General features: G+C 56.1%; 2 protein-coding genes across 7 annotated transcripts in view; one reads left to right on the forward strand and one right to left on the reverse strand.

Annotated features, from left to right (window-relative positions):
- Unc5a (unc-5 netrin receptor A) overlaps positions 1–20,691 on the forward strand; it is a 59,125-nt gene extending 38,434 nt beyond the window's left edge. Inside the window, exons 2-17 of one of the 3 annotated variants that reach the window (XR_004114935.1) lie at positions 4,873–5,094; positions 9,962–10,105; positions 10,366–10,469; positions 10,613–10,793; positions 11,390–11,557; positions 12,097–12,261; positions 13,570–13,758; positions 13,881–14,183; positions 16,756–16,843; positions 17,147–17,315; positions 17,530–17,763; positions 17,889–18,038; positions 18,123–18,287; positions 18,812–18,990; positions 19,141–19,502; positions 20,580–20,691. Coding sequence is in view for 2 of the 3 variants with exons in the window: in XM_031358172.1 (XP_031214032.1) it covers positions 4,873–5,094; positions 9,962–10,105; positions 10,366–10,469; positions 10,613–10,793; positions 11,390–11,557; positions 12,097–12,261; positions 13,570–13,758; positions 13,881–14,183; positions 16,756–16,843; positions 17,147–17,315; positions 17,530–17,763; positions 17,889–18,038; positions 18,123–18,287; positions 18,812–18,990; positions 19,141–19,306 (2,627 nt within the window). In the remaining variant the exon portion in view is untranslated. Of the gene's footprint in view, positions 1–4,872; positions 5,095–9,961; positions 10,106–10,365; positions 10,470–10,612; positions 10,794–11,389; positions 11,558–12,096; positions 12,262–13,569; positions 13,759–13,880; positions 14,184–16,755; positions 16,844–17,146; positions 17,316–17,529; positions 17,764–17,888; positions 18,039–18,122; positions 18,288–18,811; positions 18,991–19,140; positions 20,352–20,579 lie in introns of those variants that run through there. The other 2 variants (XM_031358172.1, XM_031358173.1) reach the window with 2 other exon arrangements.
- Positions 7,816–24,245, reverse strand: part of Hk3 (hexokinase 3) — a 27,693-nt gene continuing 11,263 nt past the window's right edge. For 2 of the 4 annotated variants that reach the window (XM_031358167.1, XM_031358168.1), the window contains exons 14-19: positions 23,224–23,319; positions 22,975–23,074; positions 21,367–21,550; positions 21,106–21,261; positions 20,736–20,969; positions 20,324–20,640 (exon numbers count right to left, since the gene is read on the reverse strand). In XM_031358167.1, the coding sequence (XP_031214027.1) occupies positions 20,496–20,640; positions 20,736–20,969; positions 21,106–21,261; positions 21,367–21,550; positions 22,975–23,074; positions 23,224–23,319 (915 nt within the window). In that variant the 3' untranslated portion in view covers positions 20,324–20,495. Of the gene's footprint in view, positions 8,203–20,323; positions 20,641–20,725; positions 20,970–21,105; positions 21,262–21,366; positions 21,551–22,974; positions 23,075–23,223; positions 23,320–24,245 lie in introns of those variants that run through there. The other 2 variants (XM_031358169.1, XM_031358170.1) reach the window with 2 other exon arrangements.

Genomic DNA, 24,245 nt, shown 5'->3' on the forward strand with positions numbered 1-24,245 from the left:
GCCAGTATCAGACAAGCCCGGCTACCTCCTGTGACATGTATACACACACAAGCACGCACGCACACACACACGCACACACATGTACACACACACCTCCAGTCCCTCTTTCTGCTCTGGCCATGCAGATAAGCCTGGCTACCTCCTGTGACATGTACACACACACACACACACACACACACACACACACACACACACACACACACACACGTAAGCCCGGCTACCTTCTGTGACCCCACTATCTCCTTTTTAAACCTAAGCACTCTTTAGCCTGGGTTTGGCATTTAGAGCATTTCCCAGAGTCCCCTCCTGAGCCTGTTTCTCTCTGGATCCCTGGTACTCTACCTTCTCTGAAGTATCACACACGCACACATGCGCGCACACACACCACCCCTGTTCTCCCACATCCCTGTCAGCATGGGCAGTGCCGGAACTGGGTTTTGCCCCCCCAGACCTCAGGAAAGGGCTATGTACCAGCTCCTGTGGGGTCCCTGGCCCAGAATGGCCTCTGGCATGCAGCAGCTACTCAATATGAGTGTGCCAAATTGAAGTGTTCCTTTTAGGTTACAGAGGAGGAATCAGAGCCCTTACCAGAGGCTCTCTTGTCTCTTCCACCTGCCCTGGGGCTTCATCGGGTTGCTCCCTGCTTGCAGCTACCACCCCTGGCCTCCAGTTTGCCTTTCTAGGTACACACACTTGCACAAGCATATAGACACATGAGTTCACTCCTCATCCCCAAGCAGACGTGGGGCAAGGGGCTGCTAGGATGTTGCTCCTGTCTTGCTGGGGGGCGGCCTGTGCACAGGCACCCGCTTCGGACAAAGTGAGAGGCAGGGGCTCCTCCTCACGCCTGGGCCTGAGCCATCTGCAAACCCAGTCTGCAGTCCCCGGTGACCACGAGCCCAACAGAGCTTCATACTGGAGCTCCAAGAAGGCTCCTGAGCCTCATCCTGTGAGGCTGGGAAAGTCCAGGTGGAGGCACCAGGAGAAGCCCCTGGAAAACTAGGGATAAGTGGGCTTCCAGATGTGGCAGTACACCCCGTGCTTGCCTGGGAGCCACGTACAGTCACAATGTGACTCCTATCTGGGACCTCCTATCTGGGACTGCCTATCTAGGACCTCCTGTCTGGCAATGGAAGGTGTGGGTTTTCCTGTCTATCTTCCCCACTCCTGAGCCTAACATGGACTCAACAGAGGGAGGTCTGGGAAGGGCAACTCCCAGGCAGTTTCCCCCATGTCTGGCCCTCAGAAAGGTTGGCAGTGACAGCAGCAGGCATCCATGCCCGGTCCCCACTGGGAGCACCTGTATTAGAAGCTCTGAGACACACAGCAGGGACCAGGACTTGGGGGTCGGCTGCGGGGACAATAGCTTTGACCTATGGGGAGGGCGGTCGTGGCAGTGAGGGTGGGCCTCAGGTGTAAAGGGTGGGGATGTGTAGTTTTCAAGGTGATTTGAGATGGGTGTGGGAGGAGGGAAGTCGGTGCCTAAGATCAGGCCTTTCTGCAGCCTCGTGGGAGGCATGGCAGATGCCAGAATGGAATGCTCAGGGATGCCAGGCTAAGCGCCTTGACCCCGTCCTGAGCACCACTTCAAGCCAGTGGAGGTGGAAGCAACAGGCCCGGCTAAGGCAGTAGAGAGTGGGAGGCCAAATACAAGACTCCACTGCTTCGTGCCACAGTCTGAGTTCACTTGGGTCTGAGGTTCCAGTGGTGGGTCCCAGCCTTGACAGCAGAGTTCTTTTAGAAATCGTGTCCACCATAGTGGCCCAGATCATGGCGGGAAGGGGACTAAAGGCTCACCATGCTATATTTGGTATAGTTCAGGTGAGAGAACTCTCTGGAACATGTGGGTAGGGGTAGTGTGCAGATGCCCACTGCAGGGGCTATGGATAAAGAAGCCAGCTCTGACCACCCAGACAGCACCCTTCTGTCTCTAGAGGATATAGCTTAAATTTACTACTCACCCCATAAGTGTCCTTGATAGAGGGTAGGGTTGCAGCCTGGAGGGTCCCCCCGGGGCCTCCTGATAAATACCCTCACCCCAGAAGTGGGAGGGAGGCCACACCAGAGTGGCGTGACGGAGGCCCTGGAGAAGTGAGCTATGTCCCTTATTGGTCACAGTACATTTATTTTTCATTAGCAGTTAAATGCAGACATGAGGGATTGTGCTGGGTTCAGCGGGCGGCTGACGTGAGTAGGACTTGCTGCACTGATCGATAGAGAGGCGGGAGGCTTCAGCACCCACTCTGCCTCACATCCCACAGGGGGAGCCCGGGTCCATCCAGCTCTGAGCAGAGAAGCAGGCACCAGCTGTGCTGCTGAGCCTCTGCCAGTGGGGGGCGGGGGACAGAGGCAGATCCAGATCTGCCCTGAAGATCTGTGGTGGCTGCTTACAGGGCCCTGCCTTGGGGCTAGCTTGGCTATTCGTGTGTGCTCTCCTGGGGACTACTGAGATCCTGTGGCTTGTCTATGTTCATGTACCAGCACGTGTCCTGCACTTACACTAGAAAATTGCTTCCCGAGCCACACCCCCTCCAGTTCTCCTCTCCACTCTTCAGACCTCGGAAGTTTGCCTGAGCCCTAAGATGCATCAGGGAGCCAGACTCAAGCCTCTATTCCTGAGCTCGAAGGCTGTATGTAGGTGGAGCTTAACAGTAGATAATTTGCTTAGCAAGCTCCATGCTCCGGGTTCAATCCCCAACACACACACACAAACACACAGAGAGACTCTCTCTGTCTCTCTCTCTCTCTCTCTCTCTCTCTCTGTCTCTCTCTCTCTCTCTCTCTCTCTCTCACACACACACACACACACACACAGACTCTCTCACACACAAACACACACACACAAACACACAGAGAGACTCTCTCTGTCTCTGTCTGTGTGTGTATGTCTCTCTCTCTCTCTCTCTCTCTCACACACACACACACACACAGACTCTCTCTCTCACACAAACACAAACACACACACACAAACTCTCCTAGAGTGACTCTCTCCCAAGCATTTCCTGACTGCAGGGTCAGAGCCAGGGTTCTGTGATATGGGGCATCCTATCTGGGACCTCCTATCTGGGACCTTCTGTCTGGGACCTCCTGTCTGGGACCTCCTGTCTGGGACCTCTTATCTGAGACCTCCTATCTGGGACCTCCTATCTGAGACCTCCTGTCTGGGACCTCCTATCTGGGACCTCCTATCTGAGACCTCCTGTCTGGGACCTCCTATCTGGGACCTCCTGTCTGGGACCTCCTGTCTGGGACCTCCTATCTGGGACCTCCTATCTGGGACTGCCTATCTGGGACCTCCTATCTGGGACCTCCTATCTAGGACCTCCTGTCTGGGACCTCCTGTCTGGGACCTCCTATCTGGGACCTCCTATCTGGGACCTCCTATCTAGGACCTCCTGTCTGGCAATGGAAGGTGTGGGTTTTCCTGTCTATCTTCCCCACTCCTGAGCCTAACACGGACTCAACAGAGGGTGGTCTGGGAAGAGCAACTCCATTTCCACTGACTGCCCGTGTGCACTTGGCCTTCATTGCAGTTTTGCAGGAACATGCAGGGAATGGCAACAGGGACAGTCACTGGAGGAAAGGACAAGGTAGCAGCAGAGGGGACTGGGAGGTAGGGGAGAGGAAGGAGGAGCAAAGGAGCAGGGTGCCTTCCTGAGGCGGCTGTTCAGAGCAGCCAGTCTCATGAGGAACCTCCAGAGTCCGCACGGGCCACGGGAGTAGCCCCATCTCACAGACAGAAAGCCAGCGACTTCACCTAACTTCCCAAAGTCACCAGTATCAGAGAGTAGCTGCACTTCTGGGGAGTCTCCCCTCTTTTATACCTAGAGGCCCCTGTCAGTTTGTGTGTTGGTGGAAAATCACTAGCAGCTTTGAAGACTGGCCAGGCCAGCTGGGGCCTATTTGGTGAGCAGCGCTGCCCACACCTTTGGGTGTCCTGCAGACAGAGGGGTTTTAATGCCATCGAGTACCTCAGAGCCCAATACATGGGTAATTAGTGACAGATGACGCATGGGACGGTTGTAGGTTTGGGTTCAAATGAGAAGAAAACCCATTTTCAGGTCTCCTTGGTGCAGGTCCTGGAACTTCCACGAGGACTCTCCTGGCATCCACCCTGCCATGTCACCCATCAACAATGTTTCCCAGGCCTTTCTCCACTCTTCCCTTCCCCAGCACCCCCCCCCCATAGTGCAGCTCTGCCCAGGACCACTCAAAACCTGCTGCCCCCTCAAAACTACCTTGGATACCTCCCCCTGTCTTTCTCCTTTCACATTGTGTTTTATACCTTAAATGTTAAGGCCCTTCACCTTCCCCCAGATCAGCAGTTCTTAACCTGTGGGTGGCAGCCCCTTTCACAGGGGTCACCTAAGACCATCAGCAAACACAGAGATTTACATTGCAAGTTCTAACAGCAGCAGAATTACAGTTAATGAAGGAGCAACGAAAATCATTTTGTGATGGGGGCGGGGTCACCACAACATAAAGAACTGAATTAAGGGGTTGCAGTGTTAGGAAGGTTGAGAACCACTCATCTACTGGGACCAGTGCCTGCTGGGCCAAATCCCCAGACTTGCCCTGGAAGAATACCGAGCTGTTGGTGATGTCAGAGTCCAAGGCCTCCTGAGAGCTGACACCTGCCTTGGCCTCGCTGTGCCTCTCTGCCGTCAGAAAGTCGTGGGTTCTCTCTTATGCCAACTTGCAGAGGACATGGGCTCAGAAAGGATGTCCACGGCTCGCTTGTCCAGCTGAGAAGCAGCTGAGCTACACTTGCGAGTCCCTTGGTTCCATCCAAAGCTGGACTTTTGCTATGCCAACCGCCTCCACCAGGCTCAGGGAAGACCTGGCTTATGGCTCCTCTTCCTCCTCTTGCAGGTGCCCAGCAGAGTGCCACGGTGGCCAATCCAGTGCCTGGTGCCAACCCGGACCTGCTCCCCCACTTCCTGGTTGAGCCAGAGGATGTGTACATTGTCAAGAACAAGCCCGTGCTGCTGGCGTGCAAGGCTGTTCCCGCCACCCAGATCTTCTTCAAGTGCAACGGGGAGTGGGTCCGCCAGGTCGATCACGTCATTGAACGCAGCACTGACGGCAGCAGCGGTGAGTCCCCCGGTGGGGTCTCTGGGTGAAGGCAGCTGAGGGAGAGGTCTCAGCTGGCCCCGAGGGTCTATGAGCACTGGCAAGCAGCAAGACCAGGGTGCAACCACGTGCTGACCAAATGCCTTAGGTATCACCAGGCAAGGCAGACTCCCCACACTGACACCCTATGAGTACTAGAAGACCCCTCAACATCAGCTTGGGAAGTAGGAGGGACAATGCACACACCCATCCATTGAAGTGCCTGAGGATCTCTCAGCAAGAGGTCCTGGGATACATACGAGCAATGTGGGATACAGCTGAGTCCGAACAGGGCTACACAAAACCAGGGCAGCCTGGCCTGAGGCACCTGCAGAGAAGCCGCGTGGAAGGGAGTAGGTTCCACACAAGAACTCATTCTCTGTTTTCCCGCCTTGTGTTCCAGCATGCTTGCATTACATCACATCCCCTCTGCTGGGCACACAGCCCCCCCCCCCCCAAGAGTGGCAGGCAATGGAGTGACTTCCCTAGTAAAGGGGGAGAGCAGAGTTGAGACTTCCTCAGGGCTCACAGACATTCTGGTCGTGGCTCAGAAATGAAGGTTCGAGAGGGACACCACTGACCTATGGGACATCAGATCACAGGGTGATGTGACCAGGGCTATGGGTGACACGGGAGCCAGTGTGGAAGCTGACAAGAAAAGCAGACCCAAGAAGACTCAGCTGTAAGGGGCAGAGGGTTTCTAAGGGCGCGGGCTAAACCAAGGACTACCCTCCTGTACCCTCACCAAATCTACCCATTACCAGCCCTGGTCTCAGGCAGCAGGTGGCTGAGGGGCATTGGTTGAGGGCCCTGAATAGGCTTCCAGTACTTCCCAAAAGCAGGAGCACAGAGACAGCTACTAACACACAGAGCCTCTAGTTTAGTCCTATGCCTCTTTCCACCAAGACCTCAGCTAGCCTAAAACACAGCACATATCCTCGGAGACCGCCCACTGGGGCATGTAGGCCACCAGCATGAGGCGTGAGCCACAGTGCCATCCGACCGGGCAGACAGGAAGTACCAGAACCATACAGATGCTAAAGGCAGGCAAGAAAGGATCCAGAGAGGAGAACCAAAGTGTGGCCCGTGCCCAAGGGAAGCAGGAGTGGGTGGTGACCGCCCAGGAAGGAGCTCCGGACGAGGAGAAGTATCCAAGTGTAGTAGTATGCATAAGGAATGTTGCCCTGTCCAAAGGGATGGGTGAAAGGCAGAACACGGCCCTTGAGCATGCTCAGGGTTGGGTGGGAAAGTGAGCCTGGGGAGCAAGCGGGTGTCGGGAAAGCTAGTCAGGCTTGTGCCGTGGGTGGATCATGCAGGGCAGATGGTGAGGCTGTGGCCTGGGAGAACTCGCTATTGTGAATGCAAGCTGAAGAGCCCCGGATTCAGATGGCCTCTTAGTCCTCACTAGCAGGCTGTTTTACAGAGACAACCGAGGCCTTGACTCTGCCCTGTCCAGGACCCCCAAAGGGGTCCAACCAGGTCTTCTGGCCCACAGAGAAGACACCCATTCCCTGCCACCAGAGTCCACAGAGGCTGGATTCCCGTCCCACACCGTGGGCCTCAGGCCACCAGCCAAAGCCCCAGACTGCTCCCCGACCTGTTTCCTAGGTTAGCGACTCATGGACCAGCCCCACACTCCGCACTGTTCATACCTGCTGCTTGCCATTTCTCCCTGTAAACCCCGAGCATTCGTCTCCGCACGTCCTCTGTGCTAGGTGCTAAAGATTGGGCCCCCACAGCTCCCAAACTGCTGATCCAGCTCTGACTCCCACAGGCAGGATGGAGCTAGGGAACATAGCTCAAGAAAGTCCTCGATAGTGTCAGTGCCTCCCAAGACTAGAGATCGTTCAGTCTCACGGTCATTAGAGCCTCATGACCGTAAGTGCAGCTCCGGAGCCCACATTGTCTGGGAGTGAGAACTCCAGGCAACAGGCCCTCCTGGCCTCAGCTCAGTGTTCTTGTCTGTGAACTGGGAATGAGGGGTCTTTGCGGGTTGGTGGAGGAGCCCTGTAACTGCGAAGGCAGAGCACCAGCCACTTCCTGTCACGGTGAGCCCTATCACTGCCGTGGCAAGTCCTCCAGAGAATGGACAGGGCAGAAGGGAGCTGCAGCCTTGCCCAGCCTCCCTGTGGCTTTGAGGACCTGTCCAAGCCTTCTGATCTCAAGCATTCTGCTGTCATGAGGTTCTAAGTGCCAGGCCCTTTCTGATGAAGCAGCCTTGCACCTTGGCAAAACACACGTACTGACAGTCCCCATTCTACACTCCCCCTGACACCCGCGGTTGTCCCTCCACATAAGCAGAGACGCAGAATCATGGGGACACATCCCACATAGCCACCAGGTCCCTCTTTTGCCTTGAACTTCCAGTCTTGGGCCTGCCAGTGGCCAGCACATCAGAATTCCCTGAGTTTTTCTCTCAGCTGGGGACCAGAGGGCTGTGAGGCCAGGAGGAAGGCCTTCCTCACCTCCACAGAGGCCATGGCAAGGACATCTTGCAGGTGCACGGACCCCGAACCAGTTTGGTCAGACAGGGCGTGCCAGGGGTTAGAGTTCAATGCAGATCTGAGCCCTGTTTATTCATGTGTTAAGGGCTAGGGTAGCAAAGGGGACTCTCACGAGAGACAAATGCCAATCATTTGCCTCCGATCCAATCCAGTAGGCCAAGGGAAGCCTGGAATCTATAAATGCAAGCACTGGCCTCTGGGATGGGCTACAATTTATTGTGTTACACCGCATGCTTATTGGCATCAGAGAGTAGAGCTCCACTCTTGATTCCAAAGCACTCGGCCAATCTTCCACCTCCCAGAAACTCTCAGCACGTCTCCAGTGTGTTCCCATTTGTGTACATCTTCATTCACACACATATACAGCCACCCTGGCGTTCCTCCTCATTCGCCAAGGCTGGCAACTGCTCATATTCCCTTGTTGGAAGCTGATACTGTATGCCCGACTCAGAACCAGGCTCCTTAATGACCAGCTGGAGGGCAGGGCAGGTCTAGACCCCACCTCTGCTCTCGGAGCTTGGGGATCTCAAGGGTTTCCTCTGACGAGGTGCTCCCTGGAGCTAGGTCCTCACGATAAACTTGGTCCCTGTGGAAGGGGGATTGAAGAAGGACTAAACAAAGGAGAAAGCACTTCAGTTTAGCAAAGTTGCTCCCAAGCTGAGCTGCCCTGGAATTATGGGTAACTGCCGCTTGAGGGCCATCAATAGACATAAATGGGGGCTGGTGAGATGGCTCAGCGGGTAAGAACACCGATTGCTCTTCCAAAGGTCATGAGTTCAAATCCCAGCAACCACATGGTGGCTCACAACCACCCGTAAAGAGATCTGACACCTCTTCTGGTGCATCTGAAGACATAAATGTGCACCCAGAGGATACTTGGTTCCCCAGGTCAAAATGTTCTAGAGGTTGTCCATCCATCCCTGGGAGAGGAAAAGGGGAGAAGAGACCCTGCCCCACCATGACTCTATCTCAGAGGCTCTATCACCTTCATGTGTGCTTGACAGGTAGCTGATGTCTGGGGGCTTTTCTCCTGCACCCAGGCCCTGGGATGGGCACCTTGGCTTTTAGCCCCACCCAACCCCACACCCCAGAGAGTAGGAAGAGCGGGAGAGGATCCAGAGCAAGGTGAATGGCCCAATGGTCATCATGACCAGAGGCACCCCTAGACAAGCACAACCTGTGAGAAGTAGCCAGGGGCCAGCCAATGCTATGGCTGGAGAGACTCCGCGGGAGAGTCTGGGAAGGGGTCAGCCAGACATGTTAGAGAAATGAAGAAGGAAAACAGTCTCCCAGCCCCGCAGCCTCAGCTGGGCTCACTGCTCCTGCAATGCAACCCTAATTGAATTTCTCTGTTAACAATGGAAACACATTGGCGGCTGGCCTCTCTCTCTCTTTCTGATAAGCCAGTGACCCAAGGGAAATTGGGGTCAGGAGGAGGAGAAATTGGAAACAAACAGTCTTTTCTCACTCCTGGGACAGTAGTTTTGGCTGCAGACCAGGGGTGGCAGGGGCCTTTGGGACAGAAGGGCATCCCCAGGTCCGGGTTGTCAGGGAAACCAGGGCCCCTCCCCCCGAGAACCCCCCGAGTCTGGTTCTGGATGCTGCAGAAGGTGGAGATCTGAGTGGGATGGGAAAGGGGGTTTCTTCTGGCACAGCCAGACCCCCCCCCGACCACCAGAGCCCTTTCCCCCAAAACCCTGCTTGCTGACCTTACCTCTTATAACTCTCACGTCCCCCCTCCAAAGGGCGTGAGCACATTAGGCCACCCAGGTGAACCCAGTGGCCTCACACTGGATTCAGACCACCCTGGGTGCTTGTGACAAGTCATGTGTTCCTCGGCACCTGCTTCCTGACCCAGTGGAGCACCCCCATGGAGCATGGTGTAGGGACGGTTCCGGGGAAGGGAACGGCATGGGTGAGATAGCGCCCTGGCATGTGGGAAACCCTGAGTCCCAGGAGTCTATTCCCATCCTGCCTAGCAGCTGTAATGCTATTAGTTGTTACATTATCACCTGTCAGATCTCCCTGCTAGCCCTCCTACAAGAGCTCAGCCTGTCTGTCTCCCACATGCTCTCCCGGCCTGCTACCCAAAGCTCCACGTGAGAGTAACCACTTTAGAGACCTTCCTCCCAGTGACTCCCCCGAGACAGGCCTCAGGTGACAAAATAGAACAAATGGAACTTTCTAGAAGCCATACCGCTTCCGTCCAGGGGATGTGTCGGCAAGCATCCCTGGAGTTCCCTCCAGGCTGAGGGAGGCTCACGGTGTCCACAAGCTGCTGTAGGTGGTACGGGGCATCGACCATCCGGGACAGGGGGACTCAGTGTAGGCCCTGAACCCAGCAGGATTGCCAACCATGGAGGTCCGGATCAATGTCTCGAGGCAGCAGGTAGAGAAAGTGTTTGGGCTGGAGGAGTACTGGTGCCAGTGCGTGGCGTGGAGCTCCTCGGGAACCACCAAAAGTCAGAAGGCCTACATCCGGATTGCCTGTGAGTACTGGACCAGGCCTGTGGCATACAGGCGTGGTCACTAGAGGGTTTCCCCTGGAGAGGGGGATGACAGGCTTCCTGGAGGTCACAGCCTTACCTTGATGGGTAGAGGCAGTGCCTGGGAACATTAATCCTCCCTGTTCACTGATGCACTAGTCACCTCCTTCTGTCATGTGTCACGGCTTCTGCAGAGCCAAGGGCCAAAAGTCTGGACACTGAGCTAACCTGGACACTTAGAGACGCTGTCTTTCTTCCTCCAGATTTGCGTAAAAACTTTGAGCAGGAGCCACTGGCCAAGGAAGTGTCGCTGGAGCAAGGCATTGTGCTACCTTGTCGCCCCCCAGAAGGGATCCCCCCAGCTGAGGTGAGTGGGAGGGGTGCAGGCTTCCTAGACCTCTGATCCTACCTAAAGCTCGGACTTCTGGCTGCCACCTCCCCAGTGGCCGCACTGTACCCTGGTCGAGCCAGCATGGGCCCGCCGTGTAGTGTCGTGGCTTCTCCCCGTAGGTGGAGTGGCTCCGAAACGAGGACCTCGTGGACCCCTCTCTCGACCCCAATGTGTACATCACACGCGAGCACAGCCTAGTAGTGAGGCAGGCCCGCCTGGCCGACACTGCCAACTACACCTGCGTGGCCAAGAATATCGTGGCCCGTCGCCGAAGCGCCTCTGCGGCCGTCATTGTTTATGGTGGGTCCTGGGCTCCCCAGTCACAGGAAGAGGTACTGGGGTGCCATCGGGGACGTGATGTGTGGCTCGCAGGACGGAAAGGCACGGAGCAAGGGCCAGGCTAACCAGACAGTGGCCTGACTAGGAACGAGGACAGAAGTGTATCTGGGCAAAGGGGTGGGACATGTTGGTCACTTGTGAATGGGGAGCAACGGTGCAAGAGACAAAGAGACAAAAGGAGGCTCAAAGGGAAATAACACTTCATCCTTGGGCATCTCAGTCCTCAGAATGAGCTGCCCCCCTCTCCCACCAAGAACAGGCAGGGGGAGGTCGGATAGGAGCTGCCCTCTGAGAAGCTGGGTTCCAGCTGGAGGTGCCCTGGGAACTCCAGTTTAGCACGGCCTCCCTGACACGTGCCAAGAGTAGAGTATCTGAAGGCTCTGCCAGCCCCTGGGGCCTAGCAGCCTAGGTTTGGCCCTCCTCAGGGTTTCTCCAGGCACAGCAACAGCCCGCTCACTCCCGGCTCATAGGCCCTTTGCCCTCCTGCCCCATGCCTTGGCCCAGCATGTCTGAGGAAGCCCCCGCTCCCTGACCCCAGTCCTTCTCTGTCCGGCCAGTGAACGGTGGGTGGTCGACGTGGACTGAGTGGTCCGTGTGCAGCGCCAGCTGTGGGCGTGGCTGGCAGAAACGGAGCCGGAGCTGCACCAACCCGGCACCTCTCAACGGGGGCGCCTTCTGTGAGGGGCAGAATGTCCAGAAAACAGCCTGCGCCACTCTGTGCCCAGGTACCAGCGGCCACCGCCTCCTGCATCGTTTCTCACCACGCCATCTCCGTGGCCTGGCTCCATCGCACCCACCAGCCTGCCCTCCCATGGCTCCATCCCACCCGCCTGCCACACGCAGGGCCAGGCTCAGTCTGAGGTGGGGATCAGGGTGCAGTGTGGTCAGAGTCAAGGGCTTGGTCTAGAGTCTAAGATGCAGTTGGAGGACAGGATCTAGGCTCAGTCTGGGGCTGCACGATCCACCTGTGCCTGGACCAGAAGGGCCATCGTGTGACTACGAGCCCTGACCACCTCAGGACCGGGACAGCCTCCCTGGGTGGAGAGAGCCGAGCAGCCCCCGGCATCATCGTGTCTCCCTGTCATTAGCATGTGTCATCAAGGCTAGCTGGACACTCAGGGTCCTGCAGATCGGAGGGCCGGACCCTGGCATTGTATCCAAGCCCCGGCCCTGCCTGGTCCAGATGACTAGCAGGGCCACACAGGCAGGCCACCCAGGGCAACCTCCTAAGCTAACTACACTGTTCGGTTTCTCTCTTGTCCAGTTGATGGGAGCTGGAGCTCGTGGAGTAAGTGGTCAGCCTGTGGGCTTGACTGCACCCACTGGCGGAGCCGGGAGTGCTCTGACCCAGCGCCCCGCAATGGGGGTGAGGAGTGCCGGGGTGCTGACCTGGACACCCGCAACTGTACCAGTGACCTCTGCCTGCACAGTGAGTCTCCTCTGCCTCAGGGCTCACCTCAGTCTGACAGGTGACCCTACCCAGCCCTAGAGGCTGTGGTCAGGGCAGCCACTCTCCTGCCTCTGTCTCTCCAAAGCTTGGGACCCCAGGGGTCCCTTTATTCTCGAGCACACCCTTCCCTGTGTCACACCACCTTCCTCCTGAGACATGCACAGATGTGAACCTTGACTCCTGTACACCCAACTGCTCCCCCCGACCCCAGTGGCTTTGAAATTATCCCATCCCCCAAGCCGACGCATAAGTCCTGTGGGGGTGCTGGGCATGTGAGGCCTGTTAATTACAAGGCCATAACTAACAATTAAAGATCTCTGTTGGATTTTTTTTTTCCTCCAGACTACACCCTCCCCTATTCTTTCAATTAAAAACCTAATTATCTGTGTCAATTCCTTTCTGATGGACATTTCTTGCATTATGCAAAACTCTTAAAAATCGATAGCACTTCCTCTAAGCACTCACCCCACCCACCCCAGTTTCAGGGCTGGTGGTATACATAAGGGCTTAAACTGACCTGGAAACACCTGGGAAACTGACCCCCTATGTATCTGCCTATTTTCCATTTCTATAATGAAATAGAAAGAGAAATGTATTCGTTTTAGAGGCCCAAATTCCAAGTAGCATGATGCCAGCTCTGGCAAATGTACCCACCACCCCAAGCCACATTGCTTGGTGGCGGACAGTACCATGTCAGTATTGTAGACAAGAGAGAGATCACGTGTCAGGAAGAGAGAAAGACAGAGACAGAGACAGGTAGACACAGAGAGATGGACCGCCCATGGTCTATGAGCAGCACTCCCAATGATGTAATGCCTCCCCACTGGGCCTCACCTCTTAAAAGTTCCCACTGCCCCTCACATTGCCACAGGGGGGACCACGCCTGTCACACATGAATCCTTAGGCAGACATGTGCAAACTGTAGCACTATCCCTAGGATACCCCAGGAGTTCACCTTGCCCCAGCCACCCTGACCCGCCCCCAGCCTAGGAGCCGAGGATAGACCGCTCACCCCAGCGAAGTAGCCCTTCCCCTCCTCCGCTCTCCTGGTAACCTCATCTTACGCCTGTGAGGGCCTGACTTGCTCAGTCCCAAGCAAGGTTGTGTCAGGTATAGGACTAGAATGTGCACACCGATACCATGACCCCTGCCGCGTCATGCATGCCCACTGTCGGGGGCGGGGGGGCGATGCTGGCTGAGATCCCACTCTCCTGGGGATAAACCACGGGCCTCTCCTCCAAAGCCCCTGCATCCCTGCCGCTCCCAAGGCTGTGCTTCCTCCTGCAGCCGCTTCTGGCCCCGAGGACGTGGCTCTCTACATCGGCCTCGTGGCCGTGGCCGTGTGCCTCATCTTACTGCTGCTGGTCCTCGTCCTCATTTACTGCCGCAAGAAGGAGGGACTGGACTCAGATGTGGCCGACTCGTCCATCCTCACCTCAGGCTTCCAGCCTGTCAGCATCAAGCCCAGCAAAGCAGGTGAGGCGCCACCTTCCCCTGCTCTCCTGCCTGACCCCCCAGAGGCAAGGGCTATTGATGGGGGGGGGAGGTGGGGGGGGAGTCCCTGTGAGCCACCACCTAAATCCGTCTTTATCCTGTAGACAATCCCCATCTGCTCACCATCCAGCCAGACCTCAGTACCACCACAACCACCTACCAGGGCGGCCTGTGTCCCCGGCAGGACGGACCCAGCCCCAAGTTCCAGCTCTCTAATGGTCACCTGCTCAGCCCGCTGGGCAGTGGCCGCCATACGCTGCACCACAGCTCGCCCACCTCCGAGGCTGAGGACTTCGTCTCCCGCCTCTCCACCCAAAACTACTTTCGTTCCCTGCCTCGTGGCACCAGCAACATGGCCTACGGGACCTTCAACTTCCTCGGGGGCCGGCTGATGATCCCTAACACAGGTAGGACCCTACAACACCCCAGAGAGCTGAGGGGTAAACCTAGTCGTGCACCAGCCTCATACAGGCCAGTCTAGGAGAGAATACTGTTGGAGCTCCAGTGAAGCCATGGACAAGTGCCTCCTTGCCGCCTGTGGACAGCAGGAAAGGGTTGTCTGTTCATATAGCACATAGTCCGCCTTATGTGCTGACAGGCTCTGCATCGGGGCCTAGCATCAGAGGGAAGGCAAGCGCCACACCCCAGAGGCTCACAAAAAACGAGACTGCAGAGCGTCCCTTAGGACCCCCCCCCCCAGCATCCTGGATCTCATCCACCACTCCACAGAAGTGCCTCAGACAGGGTCCCTGAGACCTCTTGTGAGAGGATCCACAGACACTCCAAAGGCCATCTTTGGAGAACTCTCTGCAACCTCTGACAAAGTCGACCAGCCCACTCTGAAATCCTCTGTTCCCTCTCCTTAGGGGACCCCATGTACTCCTGGTCTCACCCCTCTCTGGCTGTTCCAGTATAGGCATTCCTCAGGAATCCCCCATCCCCAACCCCGGGCCATTTCTCTCTGAGTGATCTCACCTACTCCTCTGTCCCAGCCCCCAGTTCTCCCAGGCACTGGAAATCTGCATTCAGCTGCCTGTTGGGCAGCTCCATCTGGCTGCCTCCCAGTACCTCAGAGTCTTCGTGCCAAAAACAGAACTGTCTCCCACCCTTCCCCTCAGCTACCTCCTCTCTGGCTTTCCCTGGCTCACGGCTAGCACAGTGTGGTTGCTGCTTAAGCTAGAAACTAGTCTGGGGTCACCTTGGGCTCCGGCTCTTTCTATTCCCCACACCCCCACTCCCCCACCCCAAGTCAGCTGTAGTCACATGATGCTGTGTGTTCCCCCTTCCCAATAGCTCCTGCCTTCTCCCGCTCCTCATCTTGCCCTGGTGTGTCACCACACCCAGGCTAGCACATCCCTTACCTCATCCTTGGCTCCTACACATTTACTGAATGAATCTAGAGTTGATTATGCCCCGCCCCACTCAATTTCTTCTAAGGTTGCTCTCTACAAAGCCCTGCTGACAATGCTAAGACGACCCACCCCCTGCTGGCTAGCCGCTCTGTGTGATTTCCCTTCCTATATGCACTTCTGTCTGTGACAGCCACTACTGACCCTTGGCACCTGTGCACACTACACTGTCCCTGGCTCATAAGTAAGGGCCTCTCTACCTTTCCTCCTGGCTCATCTGTTGTTGCTGTCTGTACCTCACACACCCCTCAGGAACAGGGTATGAGAGAAATCCTCACAGCTCAGTGAGGTGACTGGGTCCCTGTCAGCTGTAACAGAAAGGCCGACGCAGTGGCCCTGCAGTGTGGGGAGCTGCCGGTTCTCACCCCACCCCACCCCACGTCCCTCTCTGTTGTTTAGCTGCCTCTCTCCTTGCTGGACTGAGAGAGCTAGCGCCTTTTTTCCTCTCAGCTTTTTGAGTACCCAACATGAGTATTCACTCTTGAATACCACCCTCCAGCTAGCATTCACACCAGGAGGTATGTGACTGTCCCCAACACAAGCAGCATCAGGTTCTACAGTCAGCACAGGTTAGTGAAGGAAGCAAGAGTTGCAAGCACATGGTCACTAGGTTCCCTCTTCTGGGTTTGAGCTATCTGTGAGACAGTCACCCATCACTCGATGAGAAGACACAAACAGGTAAACAATCCTAAAACACACTCACACCACCCAGCGGCTCCGGTGTCAGGAGGATGTCTAATCCTATGGAACTGTCACCGTGTGTTTGTAGAATACAGTGTCCTTGCATAGCACTTGAGTGGCCTGAGAGTCCAGCCCAGCATATCTTAGAGCTACTTCTGCTTTAGGGATAAAGCTCCTAAATGAAGAAAGTTCCTGTATGAGCTGAGAGGCCCTTCCTGAGCTGGGGGCTTCCTGTCCTCAGAGCAGGAGCTCATTGCTGCTCTCCGTGATTTCTCAGCCCTGCCCTTGCTTGTTTCCACCCCCAAACTCCCTTTCTTCCGCACACTGATACTGCTCCTGGGACAGAAGCACACCAACAGATCAGGACACTGAAGCGTAGAGCTTGGCCCTTGAGGGCTGTTATAGACCCGTCCCCCACTGCAGGGATGGAGACAGGGACAGGAAGGGACCAGTTCTTAGAGGGGACAGGGCTAAGGGAGGAGGAGCTTCAGCAAGACTGAAAGGCCCTGTTCCGGAACTGCTGAAGGTATCACAGTTGGGGCAGAAGGGCCGCGGAGATGACAGTCAAGGGCCTTCCATGGCAGGCCTGGAAGATGGGGAAGGTTTTAAGTAGAAAATTCCCTGGACCCCAAGGATGTAACAGGAGGTAGACCAAGCATCCTCGGTGTCTTCCGCCCCACTTATGCTCCTAGCTGGGTGGCCTCAGATGTTCTTGGAGTCTCCCTGACTCAGAGTCGTGTCTGTGTGGGTGGTGGGACAGTATGGCAGTCCTTGAAGTACCTCTGTCCCCAGACAAGGGTGGCTGAAGAGGAAACTCGTGGGTCTGGGGTAGTTCCTGGGGTATCGGGTTTCTGTAAGCCATAAGCCATGACCCCTTCTGCTCTTACAGGAATCAGCCTCCTCATACCCCCAGACGCCATCCCCCGAGGGAAGATCTACGAGATCTACCTCACACTGCACAAGCCAGAAGACGTGAGGTGTGTGCCCAGCTCTGCTGTGTGTGCGGGGGGGGGGGGGGGGGGGGGGTAGGGGGTTACTGGGAGGACACCACTTGCTGTCCCTGTCATGGAACACCCCCGGCCCCCAGCTCTGCACTGCTGTGCCTCTTCTGACCTGGCTTGAGGGAGCACAGGGGATGAGGCACACTTAAGCTCCCTCTGCTTTGCAGCTCCTGTCTTTATGGTGTCAACTGCCCCAAGCAGAGTCCGTCTCCTAACCCCACCGTCTCTAGGACTGGCCACTGACACCTTTCCCTCTCCACCCATGTTTCCCCACTTGAGGTTGCCCCTAGCTGGCTGTCAGACCCTGCTGAGTCCTATCGTTAGCTGTGGACCCCCAGGAGTCCTGCTCACCCGGCCAGTCATCCTTGCCATGGACCACTGCGGAGAGCCCAGTCCCGACAGCTGGAGCCTGCGCCTCAAAAAACAGTCCTGCGAGGGCAGCTGGGAGGTAAGTAGGGAGGAGCGTCTGAGGCCACCCAACCAAAACACAGGCCCCACAGTGGGCGTGGCCTCCTAGTCCCGTGGCCTTGGCCTTGGCCTTTGGCAGCTGTGTGGTCCTGAGTCTCCCCAAACTCTGACCGCTTCTTAGAACTGAGGGTGGCCTGGAGACTCGGGAGACTCCTAAGTTGGTCAGGCACTGACCCGTGAGGCCATGCTCACAGGACGTGCTGCACCTCGGTGAGGAGTCGCCCTCTCACCTCTACTACTGCCAGCTGGAGGCCGGGGCCTGCTATGTCTTCACCGAGCAGCTAGGCCGCTTCGCCCTGGTGGGAGAGGCCCTCAGTGTGGCTGCCACCAAACGCCTCAGGCTCCTTCTGTTTGCTCCCGTGGCCTGTACATCCCTCGAGTACAACATCCGAGTGTACTGCCTGCACGACACCCACGATGCTCTCAAGGTACTGCCGCGCGTGGCCCTATGGGTGGACTACCCAGCCCTCAGCATCCAGCTACCTTGTCTTGGGGGCGACAGGGAGGGTTACTCCTACCGTCGGGCCTTGCTGACCAACCCCGGGCACTGCAGGAGGTGGTACAGCTAGAGAAGCAGCTGGGTGGACAGCTCATCCAGGAACCTCGTGTCCTGCACTTCAAAGACAGTTACCACAACCTACGTCTGTCTATCCACGACGTGCCCAGCTCCCTGTGGAAGAGCAAGCTCCTTGTCAGCTACCAGGTGAGACGCCGAGCCCACGACCAGAGAGCTCCAGGAGCTGGAGCTGGGCACACTTGATGTCTCCTCTCTGTTCCCCCGGCACAGGAGATCCCTTTTTACCACATCTGGAATGGTACACAGCAGTATCTACACTGCACCTTCACCCTGGAGCGAATTAACGCCAGCACCAGTGACCTGGCCTGCAAGGTGTGGGTGTGGCAGGTGGAGGGAGATGGGCAGAGCTTCAACATCAACTTTAACATCACTAAGGTGGGCAACAAGGTGGTGTGCTCCCAGTACCGACCATCCCAGGCAGGCTCCACCTCTGGGCGTAGCCACCCGCCAGCCACCCTTTCTAGCTTCTTCCAAGTTTCTGGGGACACAGAGGTGTAGGAGCTATATGGGGAGCAGAAAGTAGAGTTGTCCTGGGGGCTCTGGAGTGCTTCCCCAAAGAGGGACTTTGCACTGGGCCCTAAAAGATAAGCAGGAACGGGAATCTGACAGGTAGTGGGGTGGGAGAGGGCATTTTGGGCAGCAGGCACTGAGCTGTGAGCAGTGGCTGTGGATGGTCGACAGAGCAATAGCGCTGGGAGTGGGAAGGCTTTCTCTATCGCTGACTGTGGCCAGGTGACTATGTCTCTGAGATCCAAAGAGTAGGGCCCTGGTGCACAAGGGAGAGGGTGCCCAGCGCTCCCGCTGCCCTCATTGTCTGGGGTTGCCTGGAAACTCCCTGGGCCGAGGTGGCAGCGGCCGGAGTTCTGACTGGTACCTGTTGCATCCGTCCCATGATACAGGATACGAGGTTTGCTGAATTGCTGGCTCTGGAGAGTGAAGGGGGGGTCCCAGCCCTGGTGGGCCCCAGTGCCTTCAAGATCCCCTTCCTCATTCGGCAAAAGATCATTACCAGCTTGGACCCACCCTGCAGCCGGGGCGCTGACTGGAGAACTCTAGCCCAGAAGCTTCACCTGGACAGGTGGGTGGGTGGAGCTAGACAGAGGGAGGCTGGCTGGGCAAGCGAAGTGGACAGGCTTACAGGCGCTGTGCCACAATCTCTCTCTAGTGCTGTGTTTGAGGGCAGCCTGGAGTGAGAGCAGACAACTGACAGACTGCCTCTTCCTTGCAGCCATCTTAGCTTCTTTGCCTCCAAGCCCAGCCCTACAGCCATGATCCTCAACCTATGGGAGGCGCGGCACTTCCCCAGCGGCAACCTCGGCCAGCTGGCCGCAGCTGTGGCCGGACTGGGTCAGCCAGATGCTGGCCTCTTCACGGTGTCGGAGGCCGAGTGCTGAGGCCAGCCAGGCCGGCAATGCCTACACTCTCACCAGCTTTGGCACCTGCCAGGGACAGGCAAATGCCAGACAGGGGCCCTACCCCCACACCCGGGGAGAGCTGCTTGGACAGGCCCCCTCCTGGCTGAAGTTGTCCCTCGATGCTGGTCCTTCAGACCCCGCCCAAACTCCATCCCTCCATGGCCTGCCTGGCCAGGTTGGTATAGCCACCTGTTCCCACTCTGCCCTGGTCCCAGGGCCCAGAGTGAACAGTGCCTGGAGCCTGGGCTGAGCCCAGCCCATCTGTGTGTGTGTGTGTGTGCGTACATGCGTGTGATGCTACCTCTCCCCCTGTCCCTTGCCAGGGGCCCCGCATACACACAGCATGCGCATACATGCTGGGCTTGGGACATGGCCCCCAGAGCTCCTGCCTGAGGTGGGCCTTATGCAAACATTTCTGTGCCTGCTGGGTAGGGGTCTATTTGAGGGGCCTGGCTTCAAGCCTGGGGGACTAAGGGTCCCAGCTGGACAGGGGCTGGCCCTTGGATTCAGGCACACGATCACCACACAGGCATGTGTTCATGCATGCCTCGTGTGCTCATCTCACACGCACCCCTCTCCCAGGTCATGCAGGACCCCTCCCCCACTCCACACATTTCACGCTGTGCACCTGGAAGCTGCTCACGTCTCTCACACCCGGTGTCGGTACACATCTGCCTCTCACAATGCTGCCCTTCTCCCACCCACCCAGGGACACCCGACGGCTCCTCCCTGATCCCGCCCCTGTACCCTGGCCTCGAGGTGCCCTGCCCAGCGGGGCGTGTGAATATGCAATGGGAGTCCCGGGCTGTACAATGGCAAGTGTGTGTGCCGTGGTGTGCCCGTTCCTGGGGCTGGCCAATGCCCCTGTGTGGGGCCTGTTGTGTGACGCTTGTGTCCTGACTCTGTCTTAAGTGCATTCATGCACTTACACTTGGCCTTATGTACACAGCCTTGCCCGGCTGCCGGGGCACGTAGGGATTTTAGCGGACGTGAATGTAAATAAATTATATATATATATTGCTAACCAGAGTGTCACTTCTCTCAGAAAGCCATTGGGTGTGGGCAGACGGTTATAAGGGGGCTGCACATGGGTTTCTTTGGGAGTTGTGGGTGGCTGGGCCTGCTAGAGGGTCAGGGTAGGCTGCAGCCTCAGTCCAGTGAGATTCCCTCAAACGTGGGCCATCTGGGTAAGGCGACAAGCAACAGCGGTGACCAAAGCCGCGCCCTTGCCAGATCCATCCTCTGATTGCAGAAAGGTGACGGCGCACTGAGGGGCTAGCTTCCCAACTGTTGCGGACACCAGCCTGGAGAAGCTGTGAGGGGAAGGGGCTGAGGTGAGCCCAGCCCAGCCCAGTGTGCCTGCCTGCCTGGCCATGCCTCCCATCCTGACCCACCTACCCAGACTCACTGGGGGTGTAGCTTGTAGAGTGTCCCATCGACTCCTACAGACACTGTCAGCTCCTGCAGGCCCCGGTTCTCCCGTATCTTTTCCACCACAGCAGCCACGCCTGCCCCGCAGAGTTGGGCAGCCCTTCGAGACACAGCCTGGCACACCTCCAGGACTATCAAGGCGTCGTCAGACGTCAGAGTCAGCCCCAGATCCTCCAGGATGGCTCGGACCTGACGCAGGGCCAGGCTGTCGCTGGGGCCCGGAAGGAACAGAATAGAGAATTAGCTCCCTCCTTTCTCAAGGTTCCCTGAACTTCATCCTCTGGAGTGAGGGAACCTGCAGCTTCCAGCATTGCCCCCAGCAACAAACTGCCTTGTGACACAAGTACCTTTCAATCTCAGAAAGAAACTTGGTCTTAAAGATGTCCCTGGTCTGAAGGCACTGAGTCTTCTGGCCCCGGAAGAGAACTCCAAGATTGGTTAAATGCAGGAGGATGTGGCGGACGATCTCCCCCAGGTACATGCCACTGATCATTTTCTCAAACCTGTATAAAGGCAGGCGTATGCAGGCCCATGTAACAGAAGACCCCATTAACCTTTCTCCCCAGCCCAGCCTACCCCTACCACCATGGCCTGGGTCTCAGCCATACCTCTGTTTGCCTGGATTGATGGATGCCTGGTCCACACTAGCATCAAAGCAGGTGCTGAGCATGCCCAGTGAGCCATCATCCCCAAAGGCACCCCACTCCATGTTGATGCACATGTGGCCCACATCCCCAGGCACACTTGCCACATTCTGGAGTTCTTCCATATAGCAGGCGTTGGTGCCGGTTCCTGTAGATGGGCCAGGGTCAAGGGATGGGGGCTGCTTACCGAAGCAGACCAAGCCCTTAGAGGTCATTCCCATACAAAATCACAAAATTCAGACTCCTCCTACCTCCCCATGTTCAAAGCCAGCCCCTGCTCCTTGTCTCCCTTTCTGACACTGTTAGTACCAAAACCTCAGAACTTCCTCCGCACTCCCTACCGGAGCCAGCGCTAGTGTCTCTCTGCCATGCTATCCAAAAGGGCTCCTAGGCTGCCATTAACCAGATCACCCTGAGGGGATAGGCCTGGCTCCACTCTGACGCCGGTAAGATGACAAAGTTTACTGATGGCTGAGCATGGCTTTAATTGAAATGACCAGGAGTGGGCCAGGAGCTGAGGAGACAGAACACTGACACAAGGACCCCCCACTGTCTGACCAGAAGTTAGGCAGTGGATGGCTTTCTCCGATAGTATTTCCACAGGTCCTAACGGAATCAAACCAAGGGCATCATGGGAGCTGGGACACAAGAGGCTTTTTGCCTACGAGACTCAGGAAAGCTACACAGAGGAAGTGATCTATGAGAGACAGAGAGGAAGAGATGTTTCGTCCTCTCTATGAGTTTCCAGCCTCTTGATAGCCCCATCTGGGATTTCTCTGGTAGTTAATGCCTCTCTCGAGCACCTACTAGCGTCAGAGCCTGTGTTCAAAAGTCTCCCATTCGTGACAGGCCAGCACACGCTCTAAAAGAAGCCTCCTTCAGAGCTCTGTCTCCCATGTTCAGGACTAATTCCTGTCTGATCTTAGCCTGTCTGCCCTTGTGTGCACTCAGCGTTAGCTGTAAGTTGCCACAGGCTGTTCCGGGCTTAATCCCCTCTGGATGCTTGGTTCTGAGAAGACAGAATTCCTTTTCCTTTCTGTGTCCTTCGGCCCCTTTATCCAGACGCTGGGTAGCCCCAGGGTAAGAGCTTGCCAATGTCTTAGACTCTTGACATCTAAAGAACCCTCATGAGTCACTGACCAGCCATGCCCTCCCATTTCAAACACTGAGTACACACCATGACCCAAGCAGTGGACTATGCCCAGGCCCCTTCTCATTCGGTTCTTTTAACCACTTGACACAAGCGTTGCCATGTCATACCTGGAACTGAAGGATCAGACTCTAATGGGCTGCCCAAGGTCAGGCAGATGGGAGTAGCACAGCCAGTCTTGTAGACATGCATCTACCAAATGGGCAAACTGAGGCTTGGAAAGATCCAATGACTTAATAGCTGAAATGGACTAAATGTCCTAGTCCCAGACCCTTAGCTCAGTACAATGGCCCGGAACTCAATTGGATCCTACTAAAAGAATCCCATATCCCCCAAGGTCAGAGAAAGGTCCAACCTAAGGAATTAACAGAAGGCAATGAGTTATCAGGCACTAGGAGCACAGAGGGCAAGGCCCTCCTTACCGACAATGAGGCCCATCTCACAACGGGGATCATCATAGCCACAGGACATCATGGTCCCCACCGTGTCATTGACAATGGCAACCACATTCAGCTCCACTGCCTGCATGCAAACGGATGCTGCTAGTTGCTGGGCAACATAGTTGTCATGGCAACCAGCACTGGACTCAAAGGTCTCTATTATAGAGGGCCCCTTTGCTCCCCTCCAGGCCTGTCACAACCCCAAAAGCACCCCTGGAGGTGGACTCCTACCTGTCTCCGCCTAATGGCTTCCCGTAATAGATACACAACATCTTGGCCCTCACAGCCGGATGCATTGAATCCCTTAGTCCAGTTCAGGAGGATACCCTGGGATGGGATTGGGAAGACAGAAAAGTCACTCTGCCTCCCAAACCCGGTATCCCACAGAAGCACAACGTCTCTGCCCTTCCCATGCAGGATTCCGTGCCCACTCTGCCCTACAGTTGAAGGTCGTGCTCTCTACCCCTCTCAAGTCCCTGGGAAGCTTTCAGTGTGAAGAAACCTATTAATAACGACTCGACCTATGTCTTCCATTATTAGTTCTAGGATGCTCAGGTGCTCTGAGGATCTGGCTGTTTTAAGATGTTTGCCCAGAAGGGAAGGGCTCTTTGGAATTGAGGAGGAATGAACAGAGCTGGGAGGATGGTTGCTATGTGTAGAAAAGATGAAGATGGAAAAACTTTAGAGGCTGAAATGTCAGCAGATCCCACCCTTTCAAAAGAAAAGAGTCCCTTGGAAGGGAAGGATTCTCAGAGTTAGGTGTAGCCATTTCAGTGTGACACTCCATCAGTTGTTCCAGAAAGGTAAAGGGTGAGTTGGAAAGCCAGAGATCTGGGCAGGACAGGACGGGAATGAGACAGACAGATCTTTACTGTGAGCAACTAGACTTAGTAACAAGGGGCAGAACTGTACCTGGAAAAGGGCTGTACTGTTTCTTTGTGTGTTTCTGAGGGAGAGGGTTGAAGCATAGGAATTAACCTTAGCTGCACAAGGAAAATGGCACTGTGCAGGACCTCCTACAGACAAGTGCTCAAGGACTGAACTATATCCCCAGCAAGAAAAATGGGCTCAACACACAACTTATATTCAGTTACAAAAAAACAAAACAAAAAAAATCAACTAGGCCACATTTTTTTCTTTTTGCATGCCCAGATTTGTACACTGACACACACACACTTCTTGTGTCTTGTGAAGAACAGTTAACAACGGAAATGAGCATGCTTTACCCGGAGCCAAACAGACTAGGGGGGGGG

Source organism: Mastomys coucha, unplaced genomic scaffold (assembly GCF_008632895.1).
Source record: "Mastomys coucha isolate ucsf_1 unplaced genomic scaffold, UCSF_Mcou_1 pScaffold7, whole genome shotgun sequence".
In the NCBI taxonomy this organism is placed as follows: domain Eukaryota; kingdom Metazoa; phylum Chordata; class Mammalia; order Rodentia; family Muridae; genus Mastomys; species Mastomys coucha.